The sequence below is a fragment of the Rhinopithecus roxellana genome, chromosome 17 (assembly GCF_007565055.1).
Source record: "Rhinopithecus roxellana isolate Shanxi Qingling chromosome 17, ASM756505v1, whole genome shotgun sequence".
In the NCBI taxonomy this organism is placed as follows: domain Eukaryota; kingdom Metazoa; phylum Chordata; class Mammalia; order Primates; family Cercopithecidae; genus Rhinopithecus; species Rhinopithecus roxellana.
In genome coordinates, this window is record NC_044565.1 from 79,357,130 (window position 1) to 79,383,121 (window position 25,992).

Sequence of the window (25,992 nt, forward strand, 5' to 3'; positions counted from 1 at the left end):
AGAACAGAAATGAAAATTCCAATACCACTGGTGTTCAAAACACTCATACCACAAAGTCGGGACCAAGAAAAGCCGACCTGATGGTGTGATGGTTATACCACGTCAATAAAATGAGAGGATCGCTTACATCCTAAGAAAGGCCAGCAAATACGACGTTCAACTGGAAACTTTTCTTTTGTAAACAGCCCGGGAAACCAGCGCGGGAAGCGCACCGAACACATGCTTCCGAGGCTGGGATCTGTGTCCTGGACGCCCGCGCTCTACGCAGCGCGGAAGCGGCGGGGCGGTCAGCCTAGCGACATTAAGGACTCCCCACGTCTGATCCCTTTACCCGGAGCCCGCGGCAGTTACCTTGGTGCCTCCGAGCCGTAACACTTCCTCCAGGGAGAACCCATTCTCGGCTTCATTAGCATCATCCTCATCCTCTTCGTCCGGATCTTCTACTGCCTCCTCGGGGCGCCAAGGCCGCTTGGCATGGAACTCCAAACGCTCCTTGGCTGCCGCCATGGCTAGCAGAGCATACGCTCTTGGAACTCAGCCTATTTCCGCTCTGCCCGTGACGTAATTCCGGCCGGGGCTTGTCTTCTCCCGGAAATAGCCTAAGCCCCAGCTCCTGGCGGAGCGAGCTGCCCTGTGAATTTCAGCATGACTGTTCTGGTGAGGTCAGGTGTGGGGCCGCTGTGTGCCCTGGCGCGCGCAGGTAAGCGTCAGTCCCCTCGAAGCCCTGTTGCCTTGGAAACCGCGTGGGGTGCCTTCCTCAGCTCTTCAGTTGAGGTACCGGGGAATTAAGGGCTCAGGGCTCACTTCCACCTTGAAGGTGCCCTGGGCTGGAAACGGGTCTGGAGCAAACGCGATAGGCTGCGTAATCGTGGGCAAGTGCGTGCTGTCTCTGCGCCCCGGGGGCGTGCGACGCACAGTAGCCCGCGGTCTGCGGTAGGGTGAGGTTAAGGGTTTACGAAGCTGCTTTGAAAACGCTCAGGCGGCTTGCGTTCGTGAATGTTAAGATTTATCACAGGGTCTGTTTAATTTGTGTTTTTCGCAGCCATTCCCTCTATTTGGAGAGGGAACTACTTCAGCTCCGGGAATGAACCTGCCGAAAACAACCCGGTGACGCCGATGCTGCGGCATCTTATATACAAAATAAAGTCTACTGGTCCCATCACTGTGGCCGAGTACATGAAGGAGGTGTTAACTAATCCAGCCAAGGTATGGTCAGGTAGCCCGAGGACTAGGCCCTCTCTAGCCGATTTGCGAGGTGCGAGCCAGGAGGGAGAAGCCCGAAGGTCCTCAGTCCAGGCAGTGGGGGTGCCTACCAGGTGAAGAACCATTTCAGATGACCTGGGGACAGATAATTTGTCAGTTGGTCAGGGCTGGCTCACGTCAGAGGCAGGGCCAGTAAACAGGAGAGGACACGGTCCAAGGGTGTTTAGGAGACAGAATGTAGCTGATTGGATTTATGATGCGGGAAGGATGACTTTCCTACTTGGCTGATGGTAGGAGGTGTGGATTCATTGCTCTGGGAGAAGGAATGCAGGAGGAAGGATGAGAGTTCAGGCTGGTATATGAATCTGAAGTGTTGTGGGACTCTTAGGTGGAAATCTCCAACAGGCAACTGGAAATAGGAATTACTGCCTGGAAAGTTGCCTGTGTTGTAATGGCCTCAGCTGACATTGGAGAGATGTGCTGGGTTTTCTCACATGTGCAGTTGAGAATGCAGTCTGGGTCTTCACTGTTCTAGGATTAGGCACAGTCACAGCTTTCTGACCCACGTTTCCTTGTCTGTTCTATAGAGCCATTTGGTGAAAGCCTGTAGTCCTTTATTTTAGAATATTTCACCTTTTGCTGGGTTGAAATATGACCTTTGTGGAATTCTGGGGTTGGTTTGGCCATTGCTGTTGGATATGGTGGCGTGACTCCAGTGTCGAGGTTTACCCAAGGCCGGTATCTTTCTTTCAATGCCGGTGGGCAGGGCTGCAAGATAGGTGGCTTAGACTAGCGTGGTGGTACTAGAAATAGAAGAGGGTGTTTTAGAAAAGGACTGACAGGATTTGCTGATGGATTGAGTGATGGAACGGAGGAATCAAGGCTGATTCGTAGTTTTGGCTTGAGCAGTTAGGTGATGATGGCACCTTTTATTGAGATTAAGACAGACAGGACTAGGTTTGGAGGAGTGCTGGGGAGAGGGCCTACACCAGGAGCTGCATTTATACATATTTTGTTAGCAATGACATCCGGGTGGAGATAGAAAGTAGGCAATAGCTGTAAGAGTCTGGCGTTCAGGGCCGGACATGGTGGCTCACGCCTGTAATCCTAGCACTTTGGGAGGCCAAGGCGGGTGGATCACGAGGTCAGGAGTTTGAGACCAGCCTGACCAACATGGTGAAACCCCGTCTCTACTAAAAATACAAAAATTAGCGGGTGTGGTGGCGGGTGCCTCTAATCCCAGCTAGTCAGGAGGCAGGAGAATCACTTGAACCCGGGAGGCAGAGCTTGCGGTAAGCCGAGATCGCGCCATTGCACTCCAGCCTGGGCAACAGAGTGAGATCTGTCTCAAAAAAGAAAAAAAAAAAAAAGAGCCTGGCGTTCAGAAGAAAGACTGGGCAGGCGTATATACATTGGCTCATCATCAGCATGTAGGTGATATTTAAAGCCAAGGAACCAGGGAGAATGTACTGAGAGAAAGGAAGGTTTCCCAACATTGAGACTTGGGGTAACTCTAAAATTTAGAGGCTCTTAACCTAGGAACCCTTTAATAGAAATCAGGGGTTTCATGAACCTGGATGGAAAAAAATTACACCTTTATTTTCACTAACTTTCAACTGAAATTTAGCATTTCTTCAATTATGAACATATGCAGCAACCAGCAGCATCAGCAATACTTGTGAATTTGTCGTCTGTGGAAATCATTGGTATTTCCTTATCACAATACAGTGATCACAGGCATCTCAGAATTTCATCGTGCACATCCTTACTTCAAAATTTTGTTAATTATTGGGTCTTTGGCTTGATTATGGGCTTTTTTGTTTGTTTGCTTTTTGAGACAGAGTCTCATTCTGTCACCCAGGCTGGAGTGCAGTAGTGCGATCTCGGCTCACTGCAGCCTCCGTCTACCAGGTTCAAAGGATTCTTGTGCCTCAGCCTCCTGAGTAGCTGGGATTACAGGTGTATGCTTCCATGCCCAGCTAGGTTTTTTGTATTTTCAGTGGAGATGGGGTTTTGCCTTGTCGGCCAGGCTGGTCTTGAACTCCTGGCCTCATGTGATCCGCCTGTCTCGGCCTCCCAAAGTGCTGGAATTACAGGTGTGAGCCACTGTGCCCGGCCTGATTATGTTTTTTTAAATACACTAGTAAAGAAGTGTATATATCACATTTTTAAAAACAGTTGATACACATATTTCAGATATTTCTTTGTGGTTCTGTGCATTTAAAAACACTCTGTGAAGGGGTGTATAGGCTTCACTGGACTACCACAGTGGTTCATAACACAAAAAAGGGCAAATACCCCTATAATGTTTCTTTATGAATGGAACTAGAAAGCCTAGAAGGAGAGATGTTGTATGGAGTGAGAAATTTTTTTTAAAGATGGGAGTGAGTTGATTTATTTTGAATGCTGAAAGGGGAAAGTTGAAGGTGGAAGAGAGAGGGGAACAGCTAAATGGACCCAGGGGAGTTGTATGAGGAATGGCAGTCCGGAGCACAGGCGGAGGGATTAGGTTTGGATAAGGGGAGAAGGGGAAGGTGTTTCATTCTTGAGTCCCCAGAAACAAAGGGGATTAGGTGGAGGCCAGGCGGGGTTGGGAAGCTGAGGAAGTTGTATTCTATAACATTTTTAAATTCTGGAGTGAGACTGGGGCCCATGTCATCTGTAGTAAGGTGGTAGAATAGGAGCTTGAGAAGCATAGGAAATTTTTAACACAATTCTTGAGTGTTTCTTGAAGGTTAGGCATCATATTAAAACTTGGGATATGAAGATAAATAAGGCATGTTCTTCTGCAAACAACTATACTTTGTGGTGAAGAACATAGACAAATAAGCTCAGAAAAGGTGGCACTGGATTTGGTGTTAGGCTGGAGGGCTGGAGGAGGTCAGCTAGGTGGCATATGAGTAGATTCAGAGGATGAGTATAAGACTGCCAGGGAGAGATGAAAAGGGAGAAGGGTAAGGATTTGCAGTGGCATGGATATCTGGACAAGCAAGGCTAAAAAAAAAAAAAAAAAAAAACCAAAAAAAACCTCACCTTTTTCTGGAGATGCAATAGTCATATAGAAAAGTTCATAAATCATAAGTTTACAGCTCAATGATTTTTCCCAAAGCAAATGCTCCCATGTAACCAGCACTCAGATCAAGAAACAGATCATCACCAGCAGGCAGGGCCCATATGGGAGACAGAAAATGTTAGAATTTGGAGAGGAGGCTGGAGGAGTAGGCAGGGTCTTGCTGTGTTGGTTGTGGGAGCTGGGAGGGGAGGAAGGGTCTGGCATGCAGAGATGGATGTTACATGACTTCTGCGTTTATGGTCAAGGTGTAATTGTTTTTCTACCAGTTTTGTAAAATGACTGTTACTTTATAAAATTTGGGTAAAGACACCATGTTTCCCTTGCTTGTTTAGAGGGGAGCTTTCTTACTAAATAATTATTTCACTTTTACATTATTTAAGATTTTGGAGGGGTATTTTATAAAGGCTTATTTGAAAATTAATTTTGTTTCTCCCTTTTCTCTTTTTAATCAGGGTTATTATGTGTACCGTGACATGCTAGGCGAACAAGGAGATTTCATTACTTCACCTGAAATAAGTCAGATCTTTGGGGAGGTAATATCCAATGTAAAGTATGAATGAAGCTAATATAAACATTTGAGAACAGATCAAATTGTATTGTTCTGTAGTAGTGTTCTACAGCTTTTTTTGTGATTCATCAAAAGTTTTAACTTTACAGTAGTTGATATACTGAGGGAATAGAGAGGCGATAGAGGGGAGGAAAATGGTAGAGAGAATCTTTGAAAAGTTTATACTCCACTGTAGGAAGGGAAACGGAGAGATAAGAGGGACAAAGAAAAAAGAGAAGGAAGGGAGGGGGTCATAAAGAGGACAGAAAAAAGAGAATCAGATGAAATAAGAGAATGGAAGAAGGAGGAAAGACAAAAGGAAAGGCGAGGAAAGGGGTAGAGTGCCCAGGAAGGAAGAGAGAAAAGATAAAAGAAAGAGCATTGAGGAATCAGTGGAATTAAGATAAGCTCTAAAGCTGCCAGTCATGATTTTAGCCATAGTTACCGTAAAAGTCTTCCTTTGTTTATCTATTTTTTGAGCCAGAGTTTTGCTCTTATTGCCCAGGCTGGAGTGCAGTGGTGCGATCTTGGCTCACCGCAACCTCCGCTTCCCGGGTTCAAGTGATTCTCCTGCCTCAGCCTCCTGAGTAGCTGGGATTACAGGCATGTGCCACCGCTCCTGGCTAATTTTGTATTTTTAGTAGAGACGGGGTTTCTCCATGTTGGTCAGGCTGGCCTCGAACTCCCGACTTCAGGTGATCCACCCTGCCTTGGCCTCCTAAAGTGCTGGGATTACAGGCATGAGCCACCACACCCGACCAAATCTTCCTTTAATAAACAGAATTCTAGTTCATTTCCACTAAGTACTTTCTGTGAATTTAGAAATAGGAAATAGTGTGTAAGAGGAAGTAGAATGTGGGTATTGAAAAACATTAGGTTATTATCAGAGTCATGTAATTGTTTAAATCATATGAATATGAAGAAATGGCATAATCACATTTCATCTGTTTATTTGCTTTCAAATAGTAATACTTTTCTGGTAGTGATATCCTGTTATCTATGTCATGGGACCTTTTATAGCAGAGGCTGCCTTTTTTTTCCCTGTTAATCTTCCTAAATGGTATATGTTATAGTCCCAGGAAATTCCTATGTGTATATGTATGTATGTATTAAATAACATACATATGGCTGTACACATTTTCCTTTTTGGCATATAGTGCATATTTATGTGGAATTTTATATTGTGGTATACTTTTATACTTTATGATACCTTAATATGTGTTTTTTTTTTCCTTGTCACAGCTACTAGGGATATGGTTCATTAGTGAATGGATGGCCACTGGAAAAAGCACAGCTTTCCAGCTGGTGGAACTGGGCCCAGGTAGGGGAACCCTCGTGGGAGATATTTTGAGGGTAGGTAATAAAAGAATGTCTTTAAGTTTCATGTAAGTGAATTTTAGTACTTCTGAGTGTGCAAACCGTGTTGATTTCATTGGTTTTCAGTTCCTTAATCTCATATTTCTCAGCTAAAATATAATGTCAGAATCAGTCATTACTTTTGTCTGTAAGCTTAAAAAATGGAGGTGAGGGGGAGAAGAATATGAAAGCTAAAAATAGGAAACATTTGGAAGACATTATGGGAGAGTGTATTTGTTTTCTCAGGAAACAAAGTTTTTAATTATATAAAAAGTTTAGGCCAGGCGTGGTGGCTCATGCCTGTAATCCTAGCACTTTGGGAGGCCAAGGCGGGCAAATCAAGAGGTCAGGAGTTTGAGACCAGTCTGACCAACATGGTGAAACCCTGTCTCTACTAAAAATACAAAAATTAGCTATGCATGGTGGCACGCACCTGTAATCTAGCTACTCAGGAGGCTGAGGCAGGAGAATCACTTGAACCCAGGAGGCAGAGGTTGCAGTGAGCCGAGATCGTGTCATTGCATTCCAGCCTGGCGACAGAGCGAGACTCTGTCTCAAAAAAAAAAAGAAAAAAAAATTTAGGATGGGCACAGTGGCTCATGCCTGTAATCCTAGCACTTTGGGAGACCAAGGTGGGAGGATTGCTTGAGGCCAAGAGTTCAAGACCAACCTGGCCAACAAAGCAAGACTTCGTCTCTTTTTATATTTTTTTAAAAAAAGCAGAAGACGTAAAGAAAAAGATTAATAATTTCATTTCTTACATTAAAGTTAAGAACTTCTTGCTCTACAAATAAACTAGCAACTTTTTGTTCTTCAAAGACCCCATTAAGAGAGTGATTAGACAAACCACAGAGTGGGAGAAGTTATTTGTGACATGTAACCAACAGAGAACTAGTAGTTAGAATGTTTAAAGAACTCCCTTAAGTCAATAAGAAGACAGATAACTTGAGAAAAATCACGCCAAAGATGTGAACAAGTCCATTCATAAAAGAGGAAAATACAAATGACTAAAAAAGCAAAACAAAAATATTAGTCTTACTGGTAGTCAGGGAGATGAAAATTAAAATCACAACGAGATACCACTGTAACCCTCGCCAGATTAGAAAGAAAGCTAACAGTCTGTCAACACCAAGTATTGTGCAGATGCGGATATGTGGAACAATGAGAACTGTCGTATACTGCTTGTAAGAGTATAATTTAGTACATCCTTTTTGTTTTATTTTGTTTGAGACGGAGTCTCGGTTTGTCTCTCAGGCTGGAGTGCAGTGGTACGATCTTGGCTCCCTGCAACCTCTGCCTCCCAGGTTCAAGTGGTTCTTGTGCCTCAGCCTCCTGAGTAGCTGGGATAATAGACGTGGACCACCACGCCCGGCTAATTTTTGTATTTTTAGTAGAGAAGGGGTTTTACCATGCTGGCCAGGCTGATCTTGAACTCTTGGCTTCAAGTGGTCCGCCTGCCTTGGCCTCCCAGAACGCTGGGATTACAGGCGTAAGCCACCGCACCCAGCCTTGTACAACCATTTCGAAAAGCTATTGGCTGTTATCTATTAACATCAAAGTTTCTGATACTGTATGACCCAGCAATTTTACTGCTAGTGATTTACCCTAGAGAAGCTAGTGTATATGTGTACCAGGAGACATGTACAAGAAGATAGCAGCATTGAATAAAAGAGCAGAAAACTGAAACAGCACAAATGCCTGTCAGGTGGGTAAATGAATCAATTAATTGTGGTACAGTCATACAGTGGAATACGAAGTATTGCAAGAATGTGTGAAATCACAGCGGAATATAACAGTATTCAACATGAAACCAGATATGTGAAAGTAGCAGTTTGCAAAAGAGTTCATATGATTGTATTTATATAAAATCCAAAAAATAGTCAACATTAAACAATATATATTTGGTGATAAAAATATATTTAGTAACATTTGTAAAGAAAAGTCACGGTATTGTTAACTGAAGATTCAGAATGGTGGTGACTTCCGAGGGTACAGGGAGTCCACAGGGGCTTTAGAGAGAAGGTCATGTCCCATTTCTTTAACCAGATGGTGGATATTCTCTCTTGTATCATTCATGCTATCAGTCTATGTACTATTTTATAAAAACACTAAAAAGGAGGACAGTTGTGTATAGTACCTGATAAGTAAGAGTGTTTGGTAAACTTCTGTAGTTTCTAGTATTTCAGAACTCATTAGTCTTTTTGAGTTTATTTTTTATGTACCTGGCAATTCAATGTAAAAAACAAACATAGCTGGGTGCAGTGGCCCATCCCTGTAATGCCAGCACTTTGGGAGTCTGAGCCTCCCAAAGTTCAAGATCAGCCTGGGTAATAGGGTGAAACTCCATCTCTACAAAAAGTACAAAAATGAGCCAGGCGTGGTAGCATGCGTCTGTGGTCGAAGCTAGTCGGGGGGCTGAGGTGGGAGGATTGCTCGAGCCCAGGAGATTGAGGCTGCAGTGAGCGGTGATCATGCCTCTGAGTGACAAAGTGGGACCCTGTCCCCCCCCAAAAAAACAAGAAACACCAACACATACTCAGTATAAATTTAAATTTCTTGATGCTTTATGGTTTTTGCTTTAAATTAGAAATTGAAGGATTAAAAAAATATATAAACATATGACAAATAAGAATCTTGGTTATTTGGGTGAAGAAAGAAAACAAAATAATGAATTTAAATTTCCAGGGCTCTATTTTATGTTTTTCAGCAAGGTCATTTGAATATCAAATATTTAATAAGGACCTCAAATCATATTTTCTTGTTCAAGTACTTTAAAAGTCAATTCCAGGCCGTTAACATGCATGAAGGATGCTTTTCCAGACTGAATCATAAGAGCTCCTAAAAAGCCGAAGAATTTAAAGGGTTGTAAAGCAAATAGCCAGAGAAGTATCAGACCTGTTTTATTTTTGATGTTACCTTCTGCAGGAATTTCGCCTGTGAAGTTTTTCCATTTGTATTTTGATCTCAAAATTAAATTTGGAAAAATCATCTTGTTCATGTTATCAGTCTGGATGTGCATATTCATATCTCAAAAGTATTAATTGGAGGCAGATCACCAGCAAAATTAAATTCAAATGAAAAATAATGTTGATACACTTTATGCTTTTACTATTGCATTTTTAGCCTTAAAAGATTGGTAAAATATTAGTATTTCCCTATTTCCCTTGATGTTTACAACAGTGAAAAAATATATAGCTAAATATAGATTGAAAATGTGGCAGACCCCCGAGTTAAGCAGTCGTTTTCAGTACCATTCAGATTTGGTTCTTTGAGGTTAGAGTTATCATCATCTCAAAGATGAGATTATTTCCTAGACCTAGAGACATTATCAAATCAAGGCTATCCCCATTTTATTTCCTTGGTCTTTTTTTAGACTCCATAATCTGAATCGTTGTTTTTATCAGATGCCAAATCTTTTATTTTCATTTGTTAATCATAATTTATCATTAGGAAACCAAATTGTCCATTGTTCATTTCTTATTTAAATTACGCTTAATGACTAATAGGTTATGATTCTTATAGACTGCTGGAGAGTGGCTTGGGTAAGGAACACATCTCTCTGAAATATTACTTCTGTTGTGACATACTAAATCATTGATGTAAATGATTAAGAAACCTAAAACCTACTTAACACATTGTATTTTTTTTTCTTCTTTTGGTAACTAGGTGTTCACTCAACTTGGATCTGTGCTGAAAAACTGTGACATTTCAGTACATCTGGTAGAGGTAAGCCAAAAATTAAGTGAGATTCAAGCATTGACACTGACTGAAGAGAAGGTCCCGTTAGAGCGAAATGCTGGATCTCCAGTGTATATGAAAGGTGTCACTAAGTCTGGGATTCCAATTTCCTGGTACCGACATCTGCACGATGTTCCAAAAGGTAATTACCTTTACGTGGATTAATGGAAGAGTTTTGATCACAACCCTTACAGTAGTGATGGGACTGTAACTTTTTACAGCAATATAACAGATTATGAGTTACTCCTGCCAAGTCCCTTATCCATAGAGAGTAGCCTACTTTTTTCTAGAAAAGAGCATCATAATAGAAAATAAAGTTGCCTGACTTTTAGTAGTAGTTTATTTCATGTAGTTTTGTAAAACCCAAACAAAATGTAAATCTCTGTTGTACTTTTGAGTATTCCCCTAAGCTAGGATAGTTCTGATGATGGAGCAGGCCCAGGCAGCCAGGGCTGATGGAAGCAGTGTTAGTAGGTGGGTTTAGTTCAGTTATCAAATCTTTTGAAAATCCTTACTTCCTAAAGACAAGCAAGGTGTGGGGGAAAATCCCTGTGCTAGTCAGGAATACTGATGAATCTTGACTCAAAGCTAAAATGGGGGTAAGATCTTGGGCAAGGGATCTCAAGCCGTTCCCTTGAACCCAGGCAGAGGTTGCAATGAGCAGAGACGCACCACTGCACTCAGGCTGAGAAACCCGATTTTATGAAATCAAATTCCCTTCCAGCTAACAAATCTGACTTCTAATTTCCTTCAAGCCTAGTGATGGATAAAAGATTTAACTGCTATTTCAGGTATTTCCATTTTCTGACCCCATTTATATGTAAAATAAGAGTAGTAATAATTGTTCTTTTACATGTTCTGCAGTGTAAGTTTTCCATGAAGAGGTAGAGAATTCTGTGGTAGTGATGATTATGGAGGAAGTAGGCATTTTCTTTTTTACAGTTAATGTTCAAAAGAATTAATTCCTGTAAAATGTGGAAACATTAATTCTTTTCCTCTTTTTAAATAGGATACAGCTTTTATCTTGCACATGAATTTTTTGATGTTCTTCCTGTGCATAAATTTCAGGTATTGAGGGGGGAAAAGGTCATATTTATAATTGAATACAAAAAGCATTGTGTTGCCAATGTTTATGGTGTTCATTCAGTATACAAATTTTACTCTTTGAGGTTATTTTTAACTATTATTTGGAATTTTGGTACACATAAATAATTGGAAAGCAAAAATGAAATGTTAATGAGAATTTGTAGTTCTCCTGGGATAATTATTAAGAATTCTTAATTCTTCTGATTTGAAGAAGTACGGGAATGAAAAATGGTAAGATGGTAACTGGCTGTGGTGCAATGAAGGATTTACTTGAGCAAATTTTTTTTTTTAAAGAGAGAGCATATTGCTATGTTGCCCAGGCTGGTCTTGAACTCCAGGGCTCAAGTGTTCATCCTGCCTCAGCATCCCAAGGAGCTGGGACTACAGGTGTGTGCCACTGCACCCAGCCAACCTTAGCACATGAAAAAAATTATAGATTAAAATTTTTGGGGCCAGGCATGGTGGCTTCCACCTGAATCTCAGCACTTTGAGAGGCCGAGGTGGGTGAATTGCTTGAGGTCAGGAATTCAAGGCCAGCCTGGCCAACATGACGAAGCCCTGTGTCTACTATAAATACAAAAATTATCCAGGCGTGGTGGCATGTGCCTGTACTTCCCAGCTACTCGGGAGGCTGAGACATGAGAATCGCTTGAACCCAGGAGGCAGAGGTTGCAATGAGCTGAGATGCACCACTACACTCCAGCCTGGGCGACCAAGCGAGACCTTGTCTCAAAAAAAAGAAATAAAACTTTTCTTCATTCTTTGAGGAGATTGAAGATTTGGTGATAATGTATGTGTACTGGTAATTTGTATGGAGAAGAGCAGCTCTCATGATTCTGTGGTAATGTGTTAGTGAAGCTTCTGGCTACTCCTCCTGAGTCTATTTCCGTTTTTTGGGTACTTTGCATGCTGCTGATTTTATCTTTCACAGCCTCATCTCTGTTATTGTTTCTTTTGCATCGATCAGTCTACTCATTGTTCAAAGGCAATGAAGTGATGCATTTAAGTAATTTTAAATAGTGAGTGCTCTGTAAATGTTAGTTACTTATGGTAAGAGGAGAAAAAGCTATTTTTGGTAGAAGCAATGTAGAGAACAAACTTGCAAAAATTTGTTTTTATGTGTTATTTTGTGTTTAGAAAACACCACAGGGATGGCGAGAAGTATTCATTGACATTGATCCACAGATTTCTGATAAACTGAGGTTTGTTTTGGCACCTTCTGCCACCCCAGCAGAAGCGTTCATACAAGTAAGAATATGCTTTTTTAAGTTTCTTTTATTGCTCACAGAATCTTCAAAGTCTTATTTTCTGTTACTACTTTAGAGTTCCTTTACAGGAAGAGTTGCTAATAGCATACGAGGTGCTTTTTATTGACAATGAAAGTGCAGAGGAGCTAGAGGCAGGAGCGTGGGTTAAAATCATTTCTTAAATCTGTGACCTTAATGTCATGTAGTAAGAGAAAGTTAGTAACCGCTTACTCAGCCAAGTCTCTTACTTTCACTGTTTACCTCAGTTTCATGTCAAATGGTAATGGTATTGTCCACAGGAAGAGTTTACATCTGTGAAAACAATGTAGTACAGACTATAGTAAATTCATTAACAATAACAGCTAAAGTTTGTTGAGTACTTTGTGTTATTCTGTTTTTGGATTTAATTCTCAAAGCACTGTATTAGGTAGGTTCCATTATTATCTTTCTTTGGGCTAGAGCATGGCTTTTATCCCATGCTTCCACACAGATCTCAATTTGATTCTGCCAGAATGATAGAATTACTACTGCTTTCTGTGGATCTCAAGGAATCATCGCAAGAGCCTGTCTATCTTGGCTTGTTTAAAGGTACAAAAAACCCCTGTACTTCTCAGGAACGTCCAGGCTTCAGATTGCTTCTTTTTTTTTAGTCCTTTTCCAGCTCAGAAAATGATTTCTACTTCCTGGACCTTAACTGAGAACTTCCTACTCAGAAATTATCAGTTTTAAAAGCACAAGAGCTTTTACACTTAAATGTATGAATTAAGTTTTCTTTGTTAAGTATAAATTTAAATGTCAGACGGAACACTTGTGAACAACTGTTTTCTCATATTATGGCAACCTACCTGAATGACACATTCATAAAACCACCAAGAACTAACCTCCTGGTCCTGGGAGTTCATTTAGTTATTGACCTAATTAGTATTCACTTAGGAGGCAGGAAGTGAATTTTCCCTTTTGCTTGAATGAGATGAATGGTAATACGTGTCACCTTGAAGAGGAGCCTAAGATAGTAAGAATGTCAGCATGATCAGCGTGTCCACTGATGCCTGATGAGGCTGACTTCATGGTTTTTATAGTTAAGCCACAGTAATTTCATTGCACGATTGGCTCAATGGTTTATTATATTTAATCCTCACAACAAACCTACAATATCTATAAGGAAGAAAGCAACTCAAAAAGTTTAAGTAACTTGTCTACCAGTAAGCATAGGAAGAGCTGAGATTCAGCTCCATCTGACTCTATGCCTGTTACCATAGGCAGACATCAGGGCAGATCATGACTGCATTTCTATAACAAGGTGTTAGGGAGGAGCACAAGTTAATCTATGTTTTCATAATAAAGGGAAAGAAATACCACATTTTCAATCAGATCAGGAAGTAGTGAAATTTCATATATACTAGTCAGGTTGACAAGTATTAATACTTAGTGTCATTTCGTTTTTTAAGCTAGTACACACTTATTGTGGCCCCTTAGTTAATAAGTGAACATCTTGGGGTAATAATGGTTTCAATACATTGGCACTAGTTTATAAGCTGATGTTTCTTGATGTAGGGCATATCATTGGGATACTTTCTGGCACAACAGAGGGCATGATAATATACTTGTCTAATAGGGTCTGCTTTGTGTTATTGGATTTATATGATTTGTTCTTTCAGCATAATATTTTCATTGACTATTACGTGCCTGGCACTGTTCTAGGCAGACAAAAATCCCTTTCCCATGCTTTCAACCTAGAGAAATATATTTATATGATTTGTGATATAAAAGTATTTTACATTAAATAAAATGATAATGCTCTAGGCCATCTGGGGGGATTGGGAGGACATTTGCCTTTTTGTAAAAGAGATTAAAATGTCTTCGTAAATCAAGTGGATAGCATCAAAGAACTAAGGAGTTTTGTATAATAAGGGAGTCAGGTGAAAAGTTGAGTGTAGAGAACATACTCATATTAAGAAAATTTATTTTTATTAAAACTAAGAAATGCTCATTGAGGAAAAACCTGAAAAACCCTAAGGAAGTAATTCTTTTGAATGATGCATTTTGACTTTTGTAATGATCCTTTTACCAGCATGATGAAACAAGGGATCATGTTGAAGTGTGTCCTGATGCTGGTGTTATCATTGAGGAACTTTCTCAACGCATTGCATTAACTGGAGGTGCTGCACTGGTTGCTGATTATGGTCATGATGGAACAAAGACAGATACCTTCAGAGTATGTATAATTCAGTAACATGATTTATTAGACTTTCAGTGTTAGATCTGAAGCTCATTGAAGAGCTTTGATTTCTACAGTGCCTGGTATTATTGTATTACATTATTTTATAGTTAACATTAATTCATATTATTGTAATTCCCCTTAACCCTAGTTCTTACTCCTAACACTGAGTCTACTGTCCAGCCCTCCTTTAACAGGATCTGAACTGTTTATGTTCTTCCTTAGTTGTAGAACCTACGTTTACAAATCCAAATAATACAAATTTGGAGAATAATACAAATGGAAAGATTTTCTTCACATTCTTAAACCTTTCTATCTGTACCCTCCTTCGTTCAAGAAAAACTTCGTTACTTCTTTGCAGATTTAAACTACCTACTGTAATCATTCTAGCTTTTTCTATTATATTTTCAACATTTTTTCCCTTTCCAGATGTATTCTTTTACACTGTTCCTAAACATCCTTTCTTAATGATATTTGAATATGATCAATTCTGTTCAATATACTTTAATTGAAAACCATTTAACTAAATGCTCTTAGTCATTTTCTAGGTCTGTGGTTCTTAATTTCTAACTTTATTGTGTCTAAAAATAAACTGGAGAGTTTGTTGAAAATAGTCATTCTCTAGCCTAACCTCCAGGATTCTGACTGACCAGGTCTGGTTCGAGTCAGTAATATATTCTCAGGTGATTTTTTAAAAGTAATTTCAATTGTTATTTTAGGTTTAGGGGGTACATGAGGCAGGTTTGTTATTTGTTACATGGGTATATTGCATTGACTCTGAGGTTTGGGGTACAAGTGAGCCTGTCGCGCAGGTGGCAAGCATAGTACTCAGTAGGTAGATTTTCAGCCCTTGTTCCCCTCCTCCTATCGCCCCTCTAGTAGCCAGCAGTGTTTGTTCCCATCAGTATGTTCACGTGTACCCAATGTTTAGCTCTTACTGAGAGAAGTGAGATGTACGTGTGGTATTTGGTTTTGTCCCTGCATTAATTCACTTAGGATAGTGGCCTCCAGCTATGTCTATGTTGCTGAAAAGGACATGATCTGATTTTTAATGGCTGTGTAGTAGTTTGTGGTATATCTCAGGTGATTCTGATGCATGGTTGATGCATATACTTTGTAAAACACTGCCTAGGTGTTCCCTGCCTAAGAGAATTAATGAAAGCTGTATTCCATCACCTCAAGCATTAATGTAAATATTAAATAACTTTAATATGATAGCATCTCTTTAATCTTAATAACCATAAAAGGGCAAAAATCTGATTTCTTTATGTTCAAGGGGTTTTGTGGCCACAAGCTTCATGATGTCTTAATTGCCCCAGGAACAGCAGATCTAACAGCTGATGTGGACTTCAGTTATTTACGAAGAATGGCGCAGGGAAAAGTAGCCTCTCTGGGCCCAATAAAACAACACACATTTTTAAAAAATATGGGTATTGATGTCCGGCTGAAGGTAAGGTTTATTTTATTTCACTGTTACTAAGTACTTTAATTTCATAGTATTGCAAAAATTAAATAGTATGTTCACCTGGCCTTAATGCTCTTACAGTTAGCCAATCCTTGGTATTCCAGCCTTTTCAGGTAGTATAGGATTTAGTAACTAGTCTGGTAAGTTTCGTGCATCTCCATGTGAGGTAGCATTAAGACTTCCAAATAGTGTTTTTGTTAAGAAAACTGCATTTATGGGTGTGAATTTTCCAAGTGTTCTTCCGAGGACACCTAAACCTTACTGTAGATCAAACCCCCTGGGGATATTTGTTAAAAATGCAAATCCTTAGGTTTCACACCAACCTACATTTTTAATAAGTACTCTATGATTCTCAGGCAGGTAATCAGAAGTCACATTTTGAGCGGAGCTTTATTGGAATATTTGAGAGTCATTAGTATTGCTGCATGTAACTAGGAATTCTGTCTTCTGGTTAATTTTGCTAAGAATTTTTTTCCTTTCAGGTTCTTTTAGATAAATCAAATGAGCCATCAGTGAGGCAGCAGTTACTTCAAGGATATGATATGTTAATGAATCCAAAGAAGATGGGAGAGAGATTTAACTTTTTTGCCTTGCTACCTCATGAGAGACTTCAAGGTGGAAGACATCAGAGGAATGCACGTCAGTCAAAACCCTTTGCATCCCTTGTAGCTGGGTTTAGTGAACTTGCTTGGCAGTGATATTTCAGCTTGGACATTTTCCCCTTCAGTCGGCCCAAGAAATCAAAATAAAGGAAACACATTTCATACACTGCAGGTAATAAAAGTGAAAGTATTTTATCTTTTCAAGCAAGAACAGTCCATGTTATATATAATACAACCAAAATTATAGAACTTTTAGGGTTGTGACTGGCTTTGGTGCAAATGTCTGCTCAAGCTAGTAAGTTATTGTGAGACTGAGTTTCCTTTAACTTATAAAGCTAGTTGCCATATTTCTATTTTACTTTAAAAAGTAAACATGGGGCTGGGCGCAGTGGCTCATGCCTATAATCCCAGCACTTTGGGAGGCTGAGGTGGGCAGATCACCTGAGGTCAGCAGTTCGAGACCAGCCTGACCAAAATGGAGAAACCCCCGTCTCTACTAAAAATACAAAACTAGCCGGGCATGGTGGTACATGCTTGTAATCCCAGTTTACTCAGGGAGGCTGAGGCAGGAGAATCACTTGAACCTGGGAGGTGGAGGTTGTGGTGCGCTGAGATCGTGCCACTGTACTCCAGCCTGAGCAACAACAGCGAAACTCCCTCTCAAAAAAAAAAAAAAAAAAGTAAACATGGGCAGTGATTGGTTTAATAAAAACTGGAAACAGACTAAATGGCTATTCATAGGAAACTGATAAAATATATGTTATTTTTAAAAATGAGCTAGAGCAGTATGTTCTGACATAGAAAACTCTAAGATTTAGTAAGTGAAAAAAAGTAGGATGCGAGAGTTTTTATAGTTGATTCCATTTTTGTTGAAGGAGAAAAGCTATTTAAATAAATAATTTCATAGAAACTAATACACCAGTGTACACTGGTTTTCTGTGATATGTACTTGCATACAAAGTTAAGGAATGAATGCACAATTTTCCCAATTTGGAAGTGAGTTTGAGGGGCAGGGAGTGGCTGGGTATTTAAATTTTTTACATTGTGCATCTGTGAATTTTTAAAAAAATTATAAAGGTCACAGTAAGAAACAGTAAACCTTGACATGTAGTTCAAATATGAGTTGGAGACCAGCCTGGCCAACATGGTGAAACCCCGTCTCTACTAAAAATACAAAAATTAGCCTGACATGGTGGTGGGCGCCTGTAATCCCAGCTACTCAGGAGGCTGAGGCAGGACAATCTCTTGAACCTGGGAGGCAGAGGTTGCAGTGAGCCGAGATTGCTCTGTTGCACTCTAGCCTGGGCAATAGAAAGACACACACACACACACACACACACACACACACACACACACACACACACACACAGCCTAGGAGGAATAATTTTCAGACAAATGGCAAGTTTTAGTTCTGTATTATGTGTTTTCATTTTTTGGTTTTTAGAAGCTGTGTGTTAATAGTGGAAACATGGACTTAGAGAATTATTAAATTAGCAACACAGATTTACAAGGGAGATTAAAGGAAAAGAATACTTGCCATGTCTTGAATTTACGGCTTAACTGTATCAGAAGTTCATTGGTGGAGTGATGAACTGTTGCTTTTTATTGCTGCTTCTGCTTAACAGGAGTAGCATTCTATCCACACTACATGGCTATGTCATGGAGGCTTTGAATGTGGCCCAACACAAATTTGTAAGCTTTCTGAAAACATTATGAGATTCTGTTTGGCAATTTTTTTTTTCAAGCTCATTAGCTATCATTAGTGTTGGTGTATTTTATGTTTGGTGCAAGACAGTTCTTCCAATGTGGCTAGATTAGACACCCCTGCACTAAAGTAAAGGAAGACGGAGGACTTGCTTTTCAGATGCTGCCCAGCCTTGGGTCACTCCTAGTTGTTCTTATTCTATATTCCTGTATTTGTTTTCTTTTTTCAAAGACTTGGTTGGGAGAATTTTTGAAAGATGAAAACGTCCATAGTTCGCTCCTCTCAGAGATGTTAAAGTTTTTATAATTAAGGGGCTAGAGTCAGGCAATGCCTTTATATCTTAACACCTAGGAAGTTTGATATTAGGTTTTTAACTTTTTAAAGCCTTCTGGTAGTATAACAGTTGAATATTTTGGTGGTAGTTCCTGAAAAAGTTATAGTTACAATTACTCCAAACTTTACAAGAAATGAAGACCTTCAGATAATCACCTCAAATTTAGTATAAAATTATAAAATGAGCTTTTTTTTTTATTTTTGGCAGGTTAAAAAAAATCAGTGTTTTTAAATATAGCATTAGTTCCATTTACAAATACTGTTTCCAAAATAGTTCTTTTACCAAGGTCTAGTAAAATAACACAAGATAAAACTTTTCTTTGGATACTTCTACTAAAAATAGGCTCAGGTTTTCACATGGAAAAGTATGGTGATAGGAAATACATTTTATTATCAAGCTTCCAGTATATTTACAAAAAGTTGGATGTAACCAAAAAAATATAAAAATGTACTGAACAGTCACTATAGACTACTTTGTACATTATCAAATGTTTCTAGCAATTACTTCTTATACAAACACGACTTAAGGACAAAACGTTATGCAGGTTATACAGTATCCGGAGTAATTATTCAACTCCAGATTCTCTGATGGTGCCTTTACAAAATTTTTAGAAAATTTCTTAGGCATTTAACAGTAAATACGAAGAGTGCAATTAATTTCATGGCTTGTAAAGTTTGATTATGTAAGTATAGCAAACAAACATCATTCCAGTTAATTTTCACCTTACGTAGTAAGACCACAGTAGAGTGACTGCCTAGTGACTCAGAATTATTCCATTTTGTGTGCGTTGATATAAACAGACTCTGGTGAAACTGGGAAGTCATCCTCTTATCACAGGGAAAATAACATTTCTAAAAATTTTTTTTTTGAAAATTAATTTGGTTTAATCTTTGAAGCTTCTATAGAAGGCCAAATGACCAAGAGGGAAATGTGTCCTGGAGGTATTTATGGGTAGAGAGTATAGCATAATGGTTGGGAGGGCTAAGGGTAAGATTAGAGCCATACTACTGTTCTCAAATACATATACTAACTGTTTGAAATTTGGCAGTAGGTTAATCTCCCCTTGCCTCAGTTTTCTTTAAGATGGAACTCATAATGACTTAACATTATGGCTGTTGTGAGGGTAAACTAAAACATAAAATAACTTAGAACACAGGAGCACTGCATACTGTTTGCTACTATTCTTTCAAGGGTATTTTTAGTCTAGATAGGAAACTAGCTTCAGGGATCTTGAAAGGCTGCTTCTTAGTCTGTTCATATACAAGAACACTTTTTTTTTGCTACCTCAAATTCGGTGGGCAATGATAGTTAACACTTTCCTAGTTTTCAGTTTATTTGACTACATTCATATGTATCTGATCTTCATGACAACACTGTGACAAAGGTAGAGGCAAGAATGATAATATTCATTTTACAGACTGAGGAACTGCAGACAGAGCTGCCATCTCTCCAGGCCAACATAACTAAAGTAGTGGATCCAAGACTTGAGAAAGAGTTTTGCTCTTACTCTTGTTAGAGTGGAGAAGGAAAATAATAATAAAAAGGTTTACAATGATTATTGAGAAATGAAGAAATAAAAAGCCACTGTTTCTTAGAAGCAGACGGTCCCACATCTTAAACTCTCTTTGGGAAAGACATTTAAAAATAGTTTTTAAATACCTGGCTGCTGGAGCTGAAATGTAAAAAGAAGTCTTCATTCTTTAATTTGCTGCATTGATAATATAGCCCCAGCCTTATAAACTGTTTCATGCTCCACTCCAATCCATCCCCCCAAACTGCTTAAAATAATTTATTTTAAAACACTCCAGATATCTGCAAAGCCCAGTAGGCTAGGGGAAGGAGAAAAAAGGATACCGTTTGCTATACAGTAACTGTAGTATTAATTGACCCTGCTAAAAAGCAGAAATTACTGGCTGAACCCTAGGTAAAGATAAATTGTGTAAAGCTGAGATCTGCACCTGCTGAATGCTGGAATCCAGTACTTGCATCCGGATGGTGTCAGAATACATATTTAGCAGCAGAGTGGAGCTATGAAAAGACGTACAACTCAGCACTTAGACCAGCAGTACTCTTCCTTTTGTAACATCATTAGTCCCTAATTATCTTAGAAGCTGTTGCAACATACAGAAGGTGACAATCCTTATGTTGTACAGAACATATTCAGAGTAGCAGAGCAACTCCAAAAAGGTTAGGAATCACTACTTTGGAGTCTTGATTGACCTAAAAAAGAAAGGTGAAACAGCCCAGTGCTCTTTTTCTAGGCATCTAAGAAAAACCCTTCAATGCCTCTATGGTTGGTTAAACCAATGTTAAAAGTCCTTATAGTAACATCACATAATGGTAGCCTCACAGTTCTCTCTTAAATACAAGCTTGTTGAGTAACCAATTTTGTAAGTCTTATATAAATTTAGCCAAGCTATATAGTAACTGGATGCTAGCTTGACTTGTTTTTGCTTAAAACAAAACATATACACATATATATAAAAAACAGGAAAGGAAAGACAAGTGGTCCTATTGTATTAAAGTGAAGGATTAAGAAAAAATACAAAACCAGTTATTGCTTAGGCTAAAAAAGTTTATAAAAAGCTTCACCTTGATTCAATTATGACTTCTTCTTATTCAGTTTCCTGCCTGTACCTACTCATTATGAACTACAGTACTGGTGTCACTGATTCCTTATATTTCCTCATATCTTTGCATCCCTGCAGATGACAACCTACAAAGAACAAGTTACATAGCAAAATATCAGTCCGTAAAATGAAATCCTTCCTTATTTAGGTTAGCTCAATGATTAAGGATCTTCTTCCATATCATCTGGATTAGGAGCCATAATGAAGTGCTTTGGGTATACAAGGTTATGTGTGTATGCATGTATTTCCCAGCGAGCGTCATCACTTTCATGTGTAATGTAACGTTCTCCAATGCGAGTTTCAAATTCTCTAAGGTCAAGCCAGGTCTGATAGTCCTAGGAGAAAATGAAATTGTAATGATGAAACATAAAAGAAACAAAATACTGTCAACCTGGTTTTTTTGTTTTGTTTTGTTTTGGTTTGGTTTAGTGCCCTAGTCAAATAATTGACAGGTCCTACTCATAAGTATCTACTATATACTAAGTTCTACTTGTGATATTTTAAATGAGCAATTTAAAGAAATTTTTCAAACACAGTCTCCAATGAATGAAAGTAACTAATTTCTGAAGTTTAAAAAAAATTGCTTCAGGCTTCTTAGGTGGCTAATAATAGTCACTAAAACATTTTGTTCTATACAACACGAGGCCTAAACCTTACTCCTCAAAGTAGGGGAAAGTGCTTGGATGCTTATTAGGATAATTTAGTAACTGGTAGACTAGATTACATTTGTTTTAAAGCTAATTCTACCTCTCACTCCCTTTAAAATAGTTCTAAAGCTTCCCTCCTTACTCTGAAGTTTGGAGGGTATCTTTTGATAAATCTATAAAGTAACTTTGGGAGAATTAAGCCAAATATTTTAAATGGCATTTAAAAAAAATCTCTTCAATGCAAAAATAAACCCTTCATTGGACATTTAAAATAAATTTGATAAATTAATATGTCATGCTAATCTTACAAAAAGGTGAAATGAACACATAGGTCTATGAAAGGCTAAGTCATTGCTTTCAGTTCATGGGAGTTTAATTGCCTGTCATTACCGATTTGAATGCTGTACGGTTTCCATAGATTCAGCCATAGTACAAATTAATCACTTAAGAGCACTTATATTATTCTGCTGATCTTAGAGTGGTTTCACTAGGTGGGACACATCAGAGTGAACTACTCAAATGAAGACTGCCAAAGAGAGATTACATTTTTTTTTACCTGTAGCCAGGGATGACTAAGAGATTTGTCAACACTGTAACGTTTTCTCATCTTCACTTGAAGCAGATTGTTTATCAGATCAATTGCTAAGGGAAAAGACAAAACAAGATACATGAATTTGGGTGCATAGAGCAAGCCAAACTTGTGACTGCCTAGAAGGCAGTTCAACCCACAGAAATACAGGGTTGAGGAATTTTTGCTTCTCAAGGACATGGACTTTTAGCTAACATGTAAAATGAGTCATACATATTTACTGATTTAAGTGTATCTGTCAAATTTTCATTGCCTTTATAAGGCAGTAGAGAGTACAGTATACACTCTGGAACCTTACTGCCTGGGCTGAAGTCTGGTTCTGCCACCTACTAGCTGTGTGATACTGGGTCAGTTACTAAATTGTGCTGTGCCTCAGTTTCCTCGTGAAGTTGCTGACATATGTTAAGAGCTTAGAACAGTGCTTAGCCCCTAAGTGCTAAGTAGTAACTATTATTATTTGAAGATGAATGAAACAGACTCTCTGATCCTCCCCACCCCACTCCAGTGCTGCTCTCTAGTCCCTGACTTGGTCTGGAAAAGCACTGCTTTGCCTCTATGTATGGTCATTGAGGTAGTAACTTAACCACCAAAGGTTCACACTTTTAACAAATAGGTTTCAGGGTGTTTTAGTGTACATGGTGAGTTCTTGGCATATATATTTTATTCACTTATTTGGAGAATGGATCAACTGCAAAACCAAGGCAACCAATAACTATATACTAACTACAGCCCTATATAATGGTACATTTGAAATATTGATAACAAAAGGCTAGACCCAGACACGAACCAAATGGAAAGACTTGTACCATTCTAGTTCTATTTCTTGTCTCTATACTACCAAACTAGCAAAGATTTTCCCTAAGTACTTTATGAATTTCTCTGTGTTCCAAATACGTCAGACCTTTATGCATCGTTCCTTAAAATGTGGCCCACCATGTGCACCAGAATCATTTGGAGTTATTTAAAATGCACATTCCTGAGTCATCATTCCAACTAAAGAATCTCAATCTATGGGGTTTCTCTTCTAATAAACTCATCAAGTGATTCTGATAGAAGAGTTCGGTGGAACACACTGCCTAAGGAGTTCTGAGATAACATTGGTTAACATCAAAAAACTCTTCTTATGAGCTTCTTCAATTAGCTTTATTACCAAGCAAACCTGTTACTGTCTTCACATGTTGTTCCTTAAACTTTTCCCAGTTTAATGGAATATTAGTTAATCCTATGATTAGGCCTAGTACTTTTGGAAAAACAAAAAAGATCTACCCATTACATAGATTGGCTAAATCCAGACGGGGGTATTCCCCAGCATTGGTTCTATTAACTTCTATGGGGCAGTTAGATAATGTTTTAAGTAGTGTACTTGTCCTTCTTGTCAGTATCAGTAGACTAAAGAGGGCCAGCCAAGTTATTCTTGATAGGTACAGAATCAGGAGTTGCAAATTCAAAAGCCCTCACTAGGCAGGAAAAAGATGTATGCAGCTTCCCAGCAGAGGTCCATAGGAGAGAGGAAAACAAACTGCAGTGTGTCTGGTGAATATAAAGTTCATTCTAGGTATAAGGTACCGGAGCTAGGTATTCATTCAAGGAGCTCAGTCTTATTCTGAAGATTAGAAAAGTCGATTATGAAAAGAATGAATACTTGGCCGGGCGCGGTGGCTCAAGCCTGTAATCCCAGCACTTTGGGAGGCTGAGACGGGCGGATCACGAGGTCAGGAGATCGAGACCATCCTGGCTAACGCAGTGAAACCCCGTCTCTACTAAAAATACAAAAACTAGCCGGGCGAGGTGGCGGGCGCCTGTAGTCCCAGCTACTCGGGAGGCTGAGGCGGGAGAATGGCGCAAACCCGGGAGGCGGAGCTTGCAGTGAGCTGAGATCGGGCCACTGCACTCCAGTCCGGGCGACAGAGCGAGACTCCGCCTCAAAAAAAAAAAAAAAAAAAAAAAAAAAAAAAAAAAAAGAAAAGAATGAATACTTAAGAAAAAAAATGGGGCTGGGTGCAGTGGCTCATGCCTGTAATTCCAGCAGTCTGGGAGGTCAAGCTGCGAAGATCAATTGAGTTCAAGAGTTTGCCTGGGCAACACAGTGGGACCCCATCTCTACCAAAAATTTAAAAATGAGCCAGGCGTGGTGGCCCATGGTGCATACCCATCATCCCACCTAGTCAGGAGGCTGAGGTGGGAGGATCACTTGAGCCCAGTAAGTCGAGGCTGCAGTGAGCTGTGTTTGTGCACACTTCAGCCTGGGTGACAGAGGGAGACTCTGTCTCAATAAAAATAAAAAAAAATAATAAAAAAGCCCAAATTTTTTAAGGCTAAGTAAATTTTACAGTTTAGAGGAGGAGAAGTCAGGTAACTTTACAGATGAGCCACAAATTAAGGAGTCCTCAAATTTTAATAGGAAGGGTTGTAGACAAGGGAAAAAAAAGTCCTAAGCGAATTGCAGAAAACAGTTCAGAAGAGTAAACAACTAGGTTTGTGTAGAGAGTAGTGGGAGATGAGGCTAGAAGGTAAGCATGGACCATATCACAGATAACTATGCCTGTAAGGTGGTTAAAAAGAAGTGTTTGGGAAAGTAATGTTTCCTGAAGATGGATTTGGCAGTAGTGACTGGGAAGGACCAGAAGAGTTTAAAAGGTAAGACAGTTAAAAAGCTATTTTAGTTTGAGAATGAGGCCACTGGGGCCTATGTCAGTGCTATGCCTGGGAACTATACAGAAGACACAGATAAAAGTGTAAAAAGAAGAGTGCTCAAAAAACTAGCAACTAGTTGAATTTGGAAGATGAATGGGAGATTTATTAAAAAGATAAGTTGCAAGAGACAGACTGATTTGGGATCAGAAAGATTTTTAAACTTAAAACACATAGCCAAAACTTAGTATTTTTTTTACCTTCACCAGAAATTTCTCTCCATGGATTTGGTGGGTACATAAATGCAGCATTTTGGATTTGGTCATTTATATCTTCATCCTCATTAAAAGGAAATGTGCCACTGAGGCTCACATAGATGATAACTCCCACTGACCACATATCTAGGGAACGGTTGTAACCTTTGCTCCGGAGAACTTCAGGGGCTAAGTATGCTGGAGTTCCTACCACAGATCTCCTGAATGACTTTTCACCAATGATGCGTGCAAATCCAAAGTCACACAGCTTCACCTGGAAATTGAAGGATAATTTTGTATTATAGTGTTATATATGTAACTACCTGTCCCTAAATGACACTGTATCATTTCAACATACTTGCCAGCTCTGATTATGAATATTAAACAATCACAGATAGGGAAATTGTAAAGTATCCTTTTCTGAAAAGGCAGACACATTTATAGCCCTGTGATCCTGACTGGCATAGTATGAAGAGCTTTCCTAGTGCATATTTCAAAAGTTCTAGCTTCCAGAATACCAAATACCAGACTGGTGTTATGTGTGTTCCTATTTCTTATGAAACGGGAGTGTGCTGCTTTCTATCATTTGTTTTGTGAGATCACTCTCCCATCATCTGTGAGCAGAATTGTTTCATTTCTGAATCCTTAGTGGCTTTACAGTGCCTGG

At 39.2% G+C, this 25,992-nt stretch overlaps 3 protein-coding genes across 5 annotated transcripts in view; 1 reads left to right on the plus strand and 2 right to left on the minus strand.

Moving 5' to 3' along the window:
- Positions 1-648, minus strand: part of CEBPZ (CCAAT enhancer binding protein zeta) — a 28,143-nt gene extending 27,495 nt beyond the window's left edge. Inside the window, exon 1 of the mRNA XM_010373098.2 lies at positions 352-648. Within this exon, the coding sequence (XP_010371400.2) occupies positions 352-507 (156 nt within the window). The 5' untranslated portion in view covers positions 508-648. The remainder of the gene's footprint in view (positions 1-351) is intronic.
- Positions 562-17,449, plus strand: NDUFAF7 (NADH:ubiquinone oxidoreductase complex assembly factor 7). Its single transcript, XM_010373113.2, has 10 exons — positions 562-700; positions 1,043-1,206; positions 4,729-4,809; positions 6,066-6,176; positions 9,846-10,059; positions 10,927-10,985; positions 12,141-12,251; positions 14,322-14,465; positions 15,745-15,918; positions 16,416-17,449. The coding sequence occupies exons 1-10, from the start codon at positions 646-648 to the stop codon at positions 16,629-16,631; spliced, it is 1,329 nt and encodes a 442-aa protein (XP_010371415.1). The 5' UTR covers positions 562-645; the 3' UTR covers positions 16,632-17,449.
- A 1,286-nt stretch (positions 17,450-18,735) lies between these two features.
- PRKD3 (protein kinase D3) overlaps positions 18,736-25,992 on the minus strand; it is an 80,075-nt gene continuing 72,818 nt past the window's right edge. For 2 of the 3 annotated variants that reach the window (XM_030921227.1, XM_030921226.1), the window contains 3 exons: positions 25,332-25,599; positions 22,408-22,493; positions 18,736-21,539 (listed from right to left, as the gene is read on the minus strand). In XM_030921227.1, coding sequence (XP_030777087.1) covers positions 21,366-21,539; positions 22,408-22,493; positions 25,332-25,599 — 528 coding nt within the window. In that variant the 3' untranslated portion in view covers positions 18,736-21,365. The remainder of the gene's footprint in view (positions 21,540-22,407; positions 22,494-25,331; positions 25,600-25,992) is intronic. The other variant, XM_010373065.2, reaches the window with a different exon arrangement.

Excerpts from the sequence above, each read along its gene's own strand:
- NDUFAF7 (XM_010373113.2), top strand. The coding sequence starts at position 646 with ATGACTGTTCTGGTGAGGTCAGGTGTGGGGCCGCTGTGTGCCCTGGCG. Across the intron at positions 701-1,042 it reads GTGTGCCCTGGCGCGCGCAG|CCATTCCCTCTATTTGGAGA; the intron begins GTAAGCGTCAGT and ends TGTTTTTCGCAG. Across the intron at positions 10,060-10,926 it reads TCTGCACGATGTTCCAAAAG|GATACAGCTTTTATCTTGCA; the intron begins GTAATTACCTTT and ends CTTTTTAAATAG.